The 12816-nt window shown below is 40.6% G+C and overlaps 1 protein-coding gene across 6 annotated transcripts in view; it reads left to right on the top strand.

The window, feature by feature from the left end:
• Window positions 1–11887, top strand: part of LOC137194275 (adhesion G protein-coupled receptor L2-like) — an 89202-nt gene extending 77315 nt beyond the window's left edge. For 2 of the 6 annotated variants that reach the window (XM_067606018.1, XM_067606019.1), the window contains 6 exons: window positions 684–775; window positions 2189–2357; window positions 2877–3005; window positions 4570–4666; window positions 5740–5865; window positions 9846–11887. In XM_067606018.1, coding sequence (XP_067462119.1) covers window positions 684–775; window positions 2189–2357; window positions 2877–3005; window positions 4570–4666; window positions 5740–5865; window positions 9846–10708 — 1476 coding nt within the window. In that variant the 3' untranslated portion in view covers window positions 10709–11887. Of the gene's footprint in view, window positions 1–683; window positions 776–2188; window positions 2358–2876; window positions 3006–4569; window positions 4667–5739; window positions 5866–9214; window positions 9811–9845 lie in introns of those variants that run through there. The other 4 variants (XM_067606020.1, XM_067606021.1, XM_067606022.1 and 1 more) reach the window with 3 other exon arrangements.
• The last annotated feature ends 929 nt before the right edge of the window (window positions 11888–12816 follow it).

Below are 12816 nucleotides of genomic sequence, written 5' to 3'. Positions count from 1 at the left end.
TATTTACTGAAGAGCATTTCAAAGGTTTAATTCGATATTAAGCACAAATTGAAGCACATTCCCTTTCCCTCGGTGGCAGGCCCTCCGGTGCTTACAGAGAGACATCCTGTAAGTATGGAAACCTTTCTGGATGTATGGCTTGAATCACTTCAGTGTTTTCCCTGGCTTCAGAAAATTTGTTTCTAAAATATGGCACTCATCTCCGTTCTTTCCTCTCTGTATTTTTCTAGAGCTGTTGTCCGCGGTGCGTCAGATCTGTCTGGGCGTAATCAGATATAGATTCTTATATTCGTACAGATGAGGATTTTCACCGTGTGTTTGCTCAAGGCCTGGGATTGAGTATAATGTCAACAAGGAGAGAGGGAAGAGAAACTTTGAGTGCAGCTTATGTTGAAGGCCAGAGCTGTGTGAAGTAGACCAAAGCGTTAACCTCTCACTGTTATTTTTTCTCTTGGAAGTCAGTGTACTTTATGATCCGCACTGAGGCATTAAATTTTCATATTCCTCTCGGTAAAGGTATGCTGGTGTTGGCGCTCGCTGTAGAGCTAAAAACCACTATAGATTAAGCAATATTCTAAAGCCGCCATAAGTCAATGTGAAACACAACTACGAGTGTTAGCAACAGGAACCGGATGCCATCCTGAGTGCAGTCCGTTAACCCCCTGATACGTCTGTTTTGACAGGTCAATGTCATCTTCCTGGTGGTGACGATGTACAAGATGGTGAAGCATTCCACCTCCATGAAACCGGACTCGTCCAGGCTGGGGGGTATCAGGTGAGGGGTGTCACTCTGGGAGATTAGGTGGCCGCACTGTGGTTGCCTGGTCTGAGGCTGAATGTGCGTGTGTGTGTGTGTTGAGTGTGGGGATCGCTTGTGTGTGAAAAGGAAAATAATATGCACCATTACCGCTTTTGCCTCCCTCCTGAAATTTCAAAGGTGCATTTGACTTACACATTTATTTGATTTTCTCTTCTCTTAAACCCGACCAGACCGGTATTTTTCCCTAACAGATTTTATTTTTGTCCGTAGGTGGTGCCTTTTTAGTCCATTTTATGATTTCAGTATTTGCACTACGCAGGGTTATATTGCCTTTTTTTTTTATTTCTTCATAACTACATTCCTGACCTTTGGTATCTTTTTGCTCCTGTGCTGGCAACGTTCACAGGCTTTCCTTAGAGGACAGATTCAACCACATGCCTTGTAGATTTAAGGATGACAAAAACGGAAAAAGGGGCCCCCATCTTTCCGCTTCCAGTGGGCTGCATTGCTCGATAAAAAGACAAGTCCCTGACCATTTCTGTGCCTGGATTCTTGTTCAACAATATGTTCGAGGGGAGGCCAACATATCTTACGTGGGTGTTTGATTTTTGGGCAGCCACTCAGATTTCTCTCCAAACCAAAAAAAGCAACAAATTGGCTTTCAGGTTTATAATCTGAATGTTTTTAGCACACAGAAGCCTGAGTTTCTACATGCTGGATTTCACACTTTATCTTAAGTAGTCAAAACTCATTAACTGTCATTAATTAGGGTCTACCTCAAATCCAATGTGTATTTTAGTTTCTGTGTCAAATGTGGTAACTTGTTAAAAAGTGAAATAATTGCTTGCTTGCGGTGGGATTTTTCAGACACAAAATTGTATCCTTGTACAAAACTGGGCAGCAAATGGAATCAGACATCACTCTTAACACCATTTCTTGTTTTTCTCCTCCTGTATATGGATCTCCCCGTGACATGCTGCTGTCCTATTTCCTCTCTCTTCTCCAGGCTCACCGTATCTCTCTCGGGGTGGCTCAGTTCTCTCTTGTGTATCAATAATGACCAGCCATCGTCATTGAAACTGACTGTTAAGTTATCTTATTTCCTCTAGGCTTTCCTGGAAGCCACCAAGGAAAAACTTGCTGTGTTTGCAGTATCTTTAGCCAACTCCAAGGGAATATTTTTTGATTCAGTGTCAAATACCAAATGCACGTTTATTCCAAAACTTTGCATCAGGATTTATGTGCCACCCTGCTGTTAGTGCAACTTGTCCAAAAGCAAAAAAGGAAATGAGGTTTTTTGCTTTTTTTTTTTTTTTTTTTTTTTTAACAAGCTGCTGCCCAGAAGAAGTGAAAACGTCACAAACAAAGATGAAATCCACTGCAGTTTTGCTGTTTCACTAGTTAATATTGCTTCTTTCTCTTTCACAGGTCGTGGGTGTTGGGAGCGTTTGCCCTACTTTGTCTTTTGGGGCTGACATGGTCCTTTGGCTTGTTCTTCCTCAACGAATCCTCCATCGTAATGGCTTACCTCTTCACTATCTTCAACACTCTGCAAGGGATGTTCATCTTCATCTTCCATTGCCTCCTCCAGAAAAAGGTATGTTTTGTTCTGCATGACTTTCATATAATGCTGAAATGATTTCTCAGTCAAATCAAAAGAAAATTGATCTACAAAAATTTGATTAATAGTTTCAGTCATTTATTAAGCAAAAATGCCAAACACATCCTGGTTCCACCTTCTCAAATGTGAAGATTTGATGTTGGTTAGACAAAATATGCAGTTTGAAAACATCACCCTGGGCTCTAGAAAACTGTAATTGCCATTTTTCTCACTGTTTACTTATATTTAATATTAAATCTTGTTAATAATATTGCAACATTTTCAAATTTGAATTTATGAAAGGCATGGTATTAAAATTCTCACTTTTAGCAACACGCACATCAAAGTGCTTCCTCTTTACAATATTTCAACATGTTATCACAGTATTAATTATCTCTCCTTAGAGATATGGCATTTAAACTGTTGTCAGCTGGATGGCATTTGATAAAGATGGGGGGGGGGGATTGTGTCACTGTCTGTGTGCTCAATCTGTCCTGATCTTTTGTTCCTCTGCAGGTCCGCAAAGAGTACAGCAAATGTTTCCGTCAGTCCCAGTGCTGCGGCGCACTTCCACCTGAGGGCTCCCACAGTTCAGCCAAGACAGCCACGTCCCGATCCACGGCCCGTTACTCATCTGCCACACAGGTACATGAACAACACCAAGAATCAGATATCAGGGTTTAGGATTTAGAAAAACGTGTGAAAATGTTTGATTCATTTTATTTTGTCCATAGCTTTTGTTTTTATATTTTATGGACATATCAGAAATACAAGCTTCTAAAAAAATGTTCGAGAATCTATCTTAAGAAGTTTTTCTTTTACTTTTCACTTCTAGTGATATTCTGTTTTTTGTGATTGTCAACAAATCCTATGAAAAGAACAACAACAATAATGAAATGATTCTACTAACAAGTATTGTCTGTGTAACCAAAGCCTGATATAGTTTATTCATTTCTGCCACAGACTTCCGTTGTTGTAAAAAAAATAAACTATTAAAAACACATCAATGCACCACACTGGGTGACGTGTTCCTTCATTAGAAAAAACATGAGCACAGTTGTATATTTTGAGTCAATCCACATACATTGTCTTGGTGCATAATTGCTTGCTAACACACCAAATCCACTGCTGACAATAATCCCTAACAAATGCTCAATTTACTCTTGTTGGAGTAATATTTCATAAAACCTACAGTGCTACAGTGCACTGTTGTGACCAGTTTTTAAAGATTTATGTCTTTAATAGGAATGAATGGGCTTGGGATGTGCCATAGAGAGGGTATGTAAGAGCACTGACATAGCCACTAACACACTGTTATTGTTATCGTTTCACGAAAGGAAACCAAGTCCAGTTGCTCTCGATTCAACCCTCCTTGGATAACCATGACCTGGACGACTGAGAATCTTCACAGATGTAACACATTGTTGGTTTTGACAATAACAAAAATCAAGGGCAGTCTTAGACTTAAAGAAAGATTTGGTAGTGAATGGTATTCTTAAAAGCATAACTCTCAATTCTTGTCCGTCTTTACCTTGAATGATACCATTGTAAAGCAAAGTGTCCATATCAGTTTGGGCATTGAGAGAGAAAATTCAATATGGTACTTATATCACATTTTAGGTTTCACATTGTAGTGTTAAGCTTAGTTATCAAGCTGATAGTTGGCCAAGGTTGTAAATCAAGGGATACGAGTGCCTTTTTTTAGGTCTGGAATTTGTTACAATGTAGCTACAAGCTCACTATGAGTGAATGTGCCTTTTTTGTGCTTCTTATAATGACTGGGAGGTAGACCTTATTTGAAAAGAGAGAAACCGAGAGAACTTAAACACAGATAAGAAAATAGCGTTGAAATGGACATGCAGACCTCTTAGAAACTCTTCTCTGGTGACTTTCTTTCATCTATCTTAGCAGCTCTTCTGGGAATTTGGTGGTGGCTTCTGCTCAAGAGAAAAATGAACCTCTTAGGGCCAATCTCTCAAATTACAAGCTGAGATTGTTAGAGTATCCATTTTTGGTATCGGTAGGATCAATAGCACTTGCAGGCTTTGTCTCTACCAATTACCAAGCAGTGAATGAGTTAAATCATGTTTACAAGTGTAGGTTTGAATCGCAAACCCACGTAGCCCGCTCAATCCTCAGGGCCAAAAGCCTTCACTAACAGCGGAACCATGTTGAGTCCTGATCAATGGCTCCTTTTCTCTCTATCCAGAGTCGCATCAGGCGGATGTGGAACGACACTGTGAGGAAGCAGTCTGAGTCCTCCTTCATCTCAGGAGACATAAACAGCACCTCCACACTCAACCAGGGTAAGCGAGCGTTGCTTCCACCACCAGACAAGACACATATGCTATTCTCTTTGTGATGGAGCTTGGAATTCACAATAAACACTTCAATGGATACAGCCTACATGGCTCTGTGGCAGTCCGGAAAAGAGGAAGATGAAACCCGATTTTTTTTTTTTTTTTCTCTCTTAGTGTTAAGCAATCAAAAATAGCATTAAATGAAGCTTGTGTATCAAAGTTCACAGCATTTTCCTACGCTTTCCTGCTCATTGGGATCTAAAAGGAGAGGAATAGGGACAGAAAAGAGGTATGATATTTAGTTCGGCATAAAATTTTACTGATGAGGACTTGAGTTCAAATCCTGTCTTGAGAGCCTGGTTGTGCAGCCTCATCTTCACTTCAGAGTAACTGTCAGGATGAAGGTGGGGGGATAAGCAAAGTCAGACTGAGGTCAGAGCAGGTTTTGGGATAGATCTTGGCATCATGAAGCTCAGGCTCCAGACTGTGCCAATGCAAATTTGGCTGAAGTTGTGAATTAGTTTAGATTAAAAAAAAACAAACACACACACACACATGCTAGTGCAGTGTTTCTCAGCCATCAATCTAAATGACTGAGAATAGTTATTACATTCTTGAGGATTTACACAAGCATGCTGTGGATGATAAGGATACTGTATTATTCATGGCAGGCCACTTAGACATGTTTTGTCTAGTGTCTCGACTGGATGAGTTTGTTTAGATGAATTTGTTTCACATAAACACTGCAGCTGATTGTGTTGCTATGCTCTGGTCAACACTTGTCGTGATAATATTGTTTGTCAGCTACATTAGCTGACTGTTTGGATAATGTCTTGCTTTGACCAGCGTTTCTATGGTTGTTCTGTCCATAATAGAAGACAGACCGATCACAGGTCATAAATCTTTTGCGGTGTCAGACTTTGGACAGGGAATGTCAGTGTTTGTTTATGTTGACAGCTACCCAGCGCACCACAGACCATGAAGTACCTCATGCTCTTTTTCCTCGACTGTTTTTTCCTCTCTGTCCCTTCTGAATTCTCTCCCTCTCTCTCTCTCTCTCTCTCTTCCTGTTATTCTAGGGATGACTGGCAACTACCTCCTAACTAACCCTCTCCTTCGAACCCACGACACTAACCCTTATAACAACCTGCTGGCAGAAACAGTGGTGTGCAACACCCCCTCTCCACCGGCCTTTCACTCTCCAGGTGCACAACTACCTTCCGCATTTATTTTTACATAGATTTGTATTTGTATTAAAGCAACAGTTTGACATTTTGGGAAATATGCTTATTGACTTTTTGGGGTAAAGTAAGATGGGAAGACTGATTTGTCTGGCCAAAAGAAAGCTACAGCCAGCAGACGGTTAGCTTAGCTTAGCATAAAGACTTAAAACAGGAGGAAACATATAGTCTGCCTCTGTGCAAAGGTAACAAAATCCGCCTTCCAGCAGCCCTAAATCTCACTTAATCAACACATTCTATCTCATTTGTTTAATCTGTATTTAAACCAAAGTGTAAAAACGACATATAAACGCCACTTCTGGTATGTTAACATGCTGTTTTATGTGCTGCAGCTGAGTAGCTAATTAGGGCTATTAAGGCTATCTAGCTGGCTAACTGACGTTAGTGGTTTTACCCTGATGAATATTTATTTGGTGACTCGTTCAACAAGCTAGGATAAGACTGTGTGTTCATGTTTGTATGTTAGTAAAATAAGAAGAAGACTCTAGCAGGAAAGCTGATGTGGGTTGTTGTTTAGAGTCCGTGGCTCTTGCGTTGTGTAGCAGGATGCTATCAGGCTCAGTGTGACCGTCTGCTCTGCCTATGATCAAATACCACGATATCTCTTTATTCAAGATTTGATATGCTGGATCAAAATAAGGAATCCAGCTATGTAAGCTGATGACAGAACAGAATTTAATCGAAATGATGTAAAACCATGGGGCACCATCATGAAATTAAAGAATTAAAATTTAAAAATTCCCCCTTTTTGGTTTCTGAGGAGTACACAGAACAAATTTACAGAGCAGAGAGATATGAATGCTTTACTTTAATTTCAGTTGGACTTTAAGAGGTGCTGGTGGGTTGGTTTTGTTACCATTTGACAGAACCAGCTGTTTCCCCCTGTCTCCAGTCTTTATGCTAAGCTAAGCTTACAGGCTGCTACTGGTAGCTTTGTATTAAAATGTACAAATTTAAGAGTGGTATTAATCTTTTAATCTAACTCTCCATCAAAAAATGAATGAGCGAATTTCCCAAAATGTCAAACTAACCCTTTAAGTGTGTTAGATTTACTGAAAACAAGAAAATGGATGTGGCTCTGACACAGCATGTGTTAAAATTAGAATAATTACTCCAGGTTTATCATTTGTTCTCCTTCTTTTCCTCCTTCTCTGTATTTCCAGTAGTTCTTCTTATCTACTCAAGTTCCTCCTTTGTAATCACTGAAGGAGATAAACTCATAGACGACAATGCTATCTTATTTCGTCTACTGAGTAGTCATATGGGAATTCCTCTGTGTTGAATATGAGCTTTGCACGTTGATCCTGATCCTTTATGCCGTTACCCCTATGTTTATGGATGATAACATGTTGAAATCTTTACATTTTATTGAGATCACTTCAAATTAGACCAAGTTTTTTTTTAAATCATGTCAGTGTTTATGGTGACCTAGTTCCTCACTGGCAGAGCAAAAGAAACCCAATCAAAGAAAAAAAAAAAAACAGAAGCACATGACGCAATGCGGGCAGAGTCATAGCCCTTAGATATTCTCAGGCATTTGATGATAAAAGGGAATATACAAAAACAGCAGTATGGAAAGTGTGTGAGGAAAGCATATGTTGTAACATATAGCTTTAACCCGCTGCAGTCATTACAGTCTTGTTTTCTGCTGCAAGCTTGCTTACAGCACAATGAGAGCACTTCACCCTCGCAGATAATGAAGCAGGGTTGGGACCAAACAGTGTCTGCAGAGAAAATCAAAGACATTTTGTGAACCACGTTTTTTTTTTTTTTTTTTTTTTTTTGTGAGCTCAGCAGCAGTCGAGTAGCTCAGACGCAGAATTCAACGTGTGTGCAGACAGCTTGTGTTTCATTACCCTAAAATGTTTACCTGCTTAATCATTGTAGAATAATTGCATGTTAACATTGGAGCGCTGGAGACAGATAAAAAGTGATGATCAGCGTAAACACCTCCTTTACCTGTAGAAACGCTTCTTCTCCCCCCGGAGGCGAACCACTGTCGTGTTCAAACACAAGAGCAACTGACTGCACCCTAAGAGGAAATTTTACCCATACTTATAGCCTTATTTAACAGCAGCAGTGACAAACAGGAAAAAACCCAAAGATTGAACATATGGAAACTAGTTTGAGGAGAGCAGGCAACAGTATAACACACAAATGTCAAAACCTGGTGTGAAGATCACCAACCAAGTATGAAAGATGCGCTGAGAGACTGTCAAGTTTACATAAGCTTTTTCAAATTTTGCCTGCTATAGTCATTACATTTAGCTCCTGCAAAAGGATGAGCGTGTCTCCTGTTATACGTGTATTAATACTAAGTAATACTCTGCAGATGTTCATCTGATGCAGTAAAATCGGTAAGCAACATCTTGGATGAACCTCTCCTGGATCGGTTCCCAGAGCGCAGCTGTCGCGGTGTCCAGTTGAATTCTGTCCACATCATTTCCCCCTCTCCCAGAAGACAATACCTGTCTGCAATAAAATCACTGCCTGCACATAAACAAATGCAAATTTGGAGCAGGGTCTATTCGTAGAAGTCTCTAATAATCGTTCTACTCCCCTCTTTTTGCCCTTTTGCTTCCTGCTCTCCTCTCACTCTTTTTAGAAATGCCGGTGTTGTTTTTAGAGTTGAGATTTCAACTATCATCCGTTTTCTGACACGTTCGTTTGAAACCTAAGACTACAGTTTCCTCCAAAGACTGCCTGTGACAACGTCCCCTCACATACAAAATGTCAGCCTTTCACTTACAGGCTCACATTGTACCCAGTAAATAAAATCCTCATATCAAAATCAAAATAGTCCTCTTCACTTTCATCCTGCTACTAGAGCTTAGTCAAAGGGCTGCACAAAATTTAAGTACTCTCCCATGTGTGTGTATGTGTGTTTTGTTCACATAAAATTGATAGATGTACACTTCAAAAAGAAAGAAAATACATGTGTCATTCAGAAAAGGGAGTGAAATAATTTCATCAGGAAATGTTCCTTCTTTTATTGTAGACTTCTTAAAAAGACTGTGCTTGCTGCTGAACCCTTTCACCTGCTGAGTCCAGGATTCAGTTGTCCTTGATTTGTCCTTTAGCTCTTTTCAAACTGTTTAACACATAATTTCGCTGTCATTCTCCATCCACCTACAACAATTTGAGCAAAGCATTGCATGCTCTAAATTATAGTTAATTGCAAGGACACAATCCGAGTTGGATCGACTGAATCCAGGCTGGATGTTACGAGCTTCCACTTTTGTCTTATTTCAGTGATTTTGTTGTTTCTGCTGCAATTGAAAGAAAGCATCTGTTTTACTTTTTTGCACATCAGCTGTTCTTAGGCCAGATAGCCTGAGCAGACACACTTGATGTGAGTGGTGGCAAAGTGAGTCATTGCACCGTGCCTGTCTGTCGTGGTGTGGGGGTTGTTGCTGTGCTTGTGGGGCCCCAGTGCAGAGAGGTGGCTGGCCATCTGTGTTTGACATTACTCTTTTGTCTTTCTTTCTTTTAACAGGTGGAATGTTTTATTCATTGTTAATGTCACACCACTTCCTCATCAGCTTGTATTTATTTATTCATTTTACTCTCATCCCGTCTGTTGCTTTTTGTATGCTGCTATGGTGTTACTTGGCTACTTTATAGCGTGTTGCTGTATTATATTTTTTACGCTTGTCATCTTTTTTTTTTCTCATTTCTCCAATATTGTTCAGGATAATCTCTTAGATTGGCTATAATGATATTCAGACATAATGAGTATGAACATGGTGCAGAGCTAATTGGGTTCTCCTTTGAATTTTAAAACTTTTACGTATTTGTATAATGTTAAAATTAACCCAGAGATCAAAGAGCACAAGTGTCCTGAGCAGTATCAAGTATATGTGGATGGTGTATGGGAGACTTTCTTGTTCTAAAAAAAAGGAGGAAAATTATATCTCACCTGTTCCTTTTGCCTTTTCTTGCAGGACAGCACTCTCTGAGCAACAGCAGGGACATCAGCGCCATGGACACCCTCCCTCTCAATGGCAATTTCAACAACAGCTACTCCCTGCGAGACGATGACTATGAGGCTGTGGGCGCTCGAGCCCCAGGTGACTTGGGGGGACTCAACCTGGACGATGCTGCCTTTGAGAAGATGATTATATCTGAGATTGTCCACAACAACCTAAGGCCCCGCGGGGCCCCCAAAGGTCGCGACGCCCAGAGGGAGAGGGACAGAGCCTTGCCTCCCCAGACCAGGGTGACAGTGGACCGAGGTGGGGGTGGGAGTGGCAGCGAGGATGACGCCATCGTGGTGGATCACCCCGAGGCCTCATCCCCCCAGAGAGGAAGTGGAAGAGGAGGCCACGCCACCCTGGAGCTGCTTCTGCACCCCCACCACAAGGAGGCGCTGGAGGCCCCTCTCCTGCCCCAGAGGACTCACTCTCTGCTCTACAGTGCCCAGAAGGCCCCCAGGCACCTGGAGGGGCAGGGTGGCCATGGCTCTGAGACTGTTACTGCAGTGGAGGACATGGGCTCCCATTCACCCAACAATAATAGAGACTCCCTTTACACCAGCATGCCAAACTTGAGAGACTCACCCTCGCCCTCAGCTTCACCGTACCCCCCGGAAGAGGAGGAGGAGCTCTCCCCCTCACCTCGAAGCGAGAGCGAGGACGCATATCATAAAAGCATGCCCGAGCTCGGCGATGCGCCGCAGCCTCTGTCCTACTACCACATAAACCGAGGCACCAGCGACGGGTGCATCATCCCACCCAGCAATGAAGGCTGTGCACAGGAAGGAGAGGCCCCCAGCGACGGACAAATGCAGCTCATTACTAGCCTCTGAGCCGGCCGGCTTTGTTTGCACAGGTTTTAACAGATGGGTGCTTTCGGTTGATGTCAAGCGAGCTGGCGAGTCTGGCTCTGCATTCCACATGCCCTTCCTGTTAGAACAGGAAGTGAAGTGTTGTTGGGTGGGAAAAGGAATGAACAAATGACTTTTGCACACAGATCTCATTAACACACAAAACACGTCTATCCGAGGCCAGACAAATGGGGACTGTGAAAGCTCTGCTGTTGGACTAAAGAGGTGCAGAGAATAACACACGGGCCACTGTGTCAGAGATAAGTCTGGCATTGCTGTTGTACTGAAGGAAGAGTTGAAGAATAAGTGATAAAAAAAATATACTCCAAGCAAAGAACTTTGAAACTCCTGACAGTTTGCTGGGGGACTTTGCAGAACCAGGGTCTTTTTAGTCATGAAGTACAGAACTAGAACTAGTGTGGCTCCACTACACGGTCAGGACTGTAAAGTTAAGAAACCACTAATTCAGACTCAGGCCTTATATTTTCTCTATTGCACATTTAACTGTTGTCAAAGTAACAGCTAAAGAAAATATATTTTGCTGTACCACTAGTGTAAAAAGTAAATAAATAAATAAAAAGTTGAAAAAAAAAAAAGAAACGGCAACCATTCAGTAGTTAAGCCCTTTCAATGTTAATAAGATTCTTCAGACAAGGTTAATCAAAATGGTGGAAATGTGCTTTTTCCTCTCACACTTGACTCGTTGTAGTATGTTTGAATATGAAAAAAAAAAAATGTTTCGAGAGATATCAATCCATATGCTCACGTCTCTGCTTGTGAAGTGCTTTTGCTTTCATGAATGATGAGTTTTTGCCAGTAGTATATTTGTTAACACCGGGCCATGCACAGATTTGGAGTGAATTGGATACTCGTGTAATTTATTTTACTTGAAAGAAATTGTCAGGTTTAAAGACTTATGTTCGTGTCAATGCGATATTGCAGTTTTTGCGGACATGTTTCATCCTTTGACACTAATTAATTTATTAACTGAACTATTCAGAGTAAAAGATAAAAGATAAAAAAAGAACATGGTTGGAAAGTGTGAAAAGTTGTTGCAGCACTGATTAGGTTCCTTTTATTTCTTTTGTAAGAGCCCATCATCAGCTGATATTTAATTCAACTCCTGTTTGATATCAAATAAATGTGAATTTTTTTCTTGTTCGCAGATGTCTGGCTGCTCATTCATAATTTGTACAAAAAAATCTGCCGTGATCCACACAAGAAGGAAAATGAAAAGGGATAAGGCTGGGGATATTCTGTGTTTTTGTTACTGTCAACAAATCCCATAAAAAGACCAAAACCAACAATGTGTTAGTCTGTCTCTTTATACTTGTCGACTTTCCCAGCCTGTCTGGGGTATTCAGCCCTAAACCCATTTGTTCATAGTGAAGAACAGAAACCTGATCACAAAGATGTACTTTCATGTTTTTTTGCCTACGCACCTGATATCATACTGGGATGTGCTTACACTACCATGACACATTATCTTTAATAAAAAGAAAAGACAATAAACAGGATTATGTCAGAAGGTTTGAAAAATTACACCATCAAAGCCACCCATCAAAGCCTTCCCATGTTCACCATCTCCATCACCCACCCACAATAATATTAAAAAATAATAATATTGATGACAATTGTAATTAATACATTGAGTTCAATTAGTGGATAAACTGTAATAATTTTAAAAGGGAAAAAATATTAAAAAATTAAAGCCAAATGATTCCACAAATACATGTAAATATATATAATTTCTTATCTTAAATTCACACCCAGCCTCAGGTGCATCAGTAGATGATCTTACGCCACAAAATGTAATAAATTTACCAAATGTTGCCGAAGTCACTCAAATATTTCTCAAAAAGGAAGGTTACTTTTTCTCACAAGCCTTATATGAGGTTACATCATCACTACATGGAGATGGAAGGTGGATCGTTACCCTTCGTTACTTTCATTTTTGAAAAATGCTAAATAACTTCCCTTATCAGCAGGGCACTGTAGTTTCTTAGCAAACTCCACTCAAACAGGAGTAAATAGTGTTTTTGTTAGGAACTATTTTCAGCTGTGGATTAATACACATTTGCTGTGCTAAT

The sequence above is a fragment of the Thunnus thynnus genome, chromosome 12 (genome assembly GCF_963924715.1).
Source record: "Thunnus thynnus chromosome 12, fThuThy2.1, whole genome shotgun sequence".
Lineage (NCBI taxonomy): Eukaryota > Metazoa > Chordata > Actinopteri > Scombriformes > Scombridae > Thunnus > Thunnus thynnus.
Note: the sequence above shows the minus strand (reverse complement) of the source record. Positions and strands in the feature narration are given on the sequence as shown.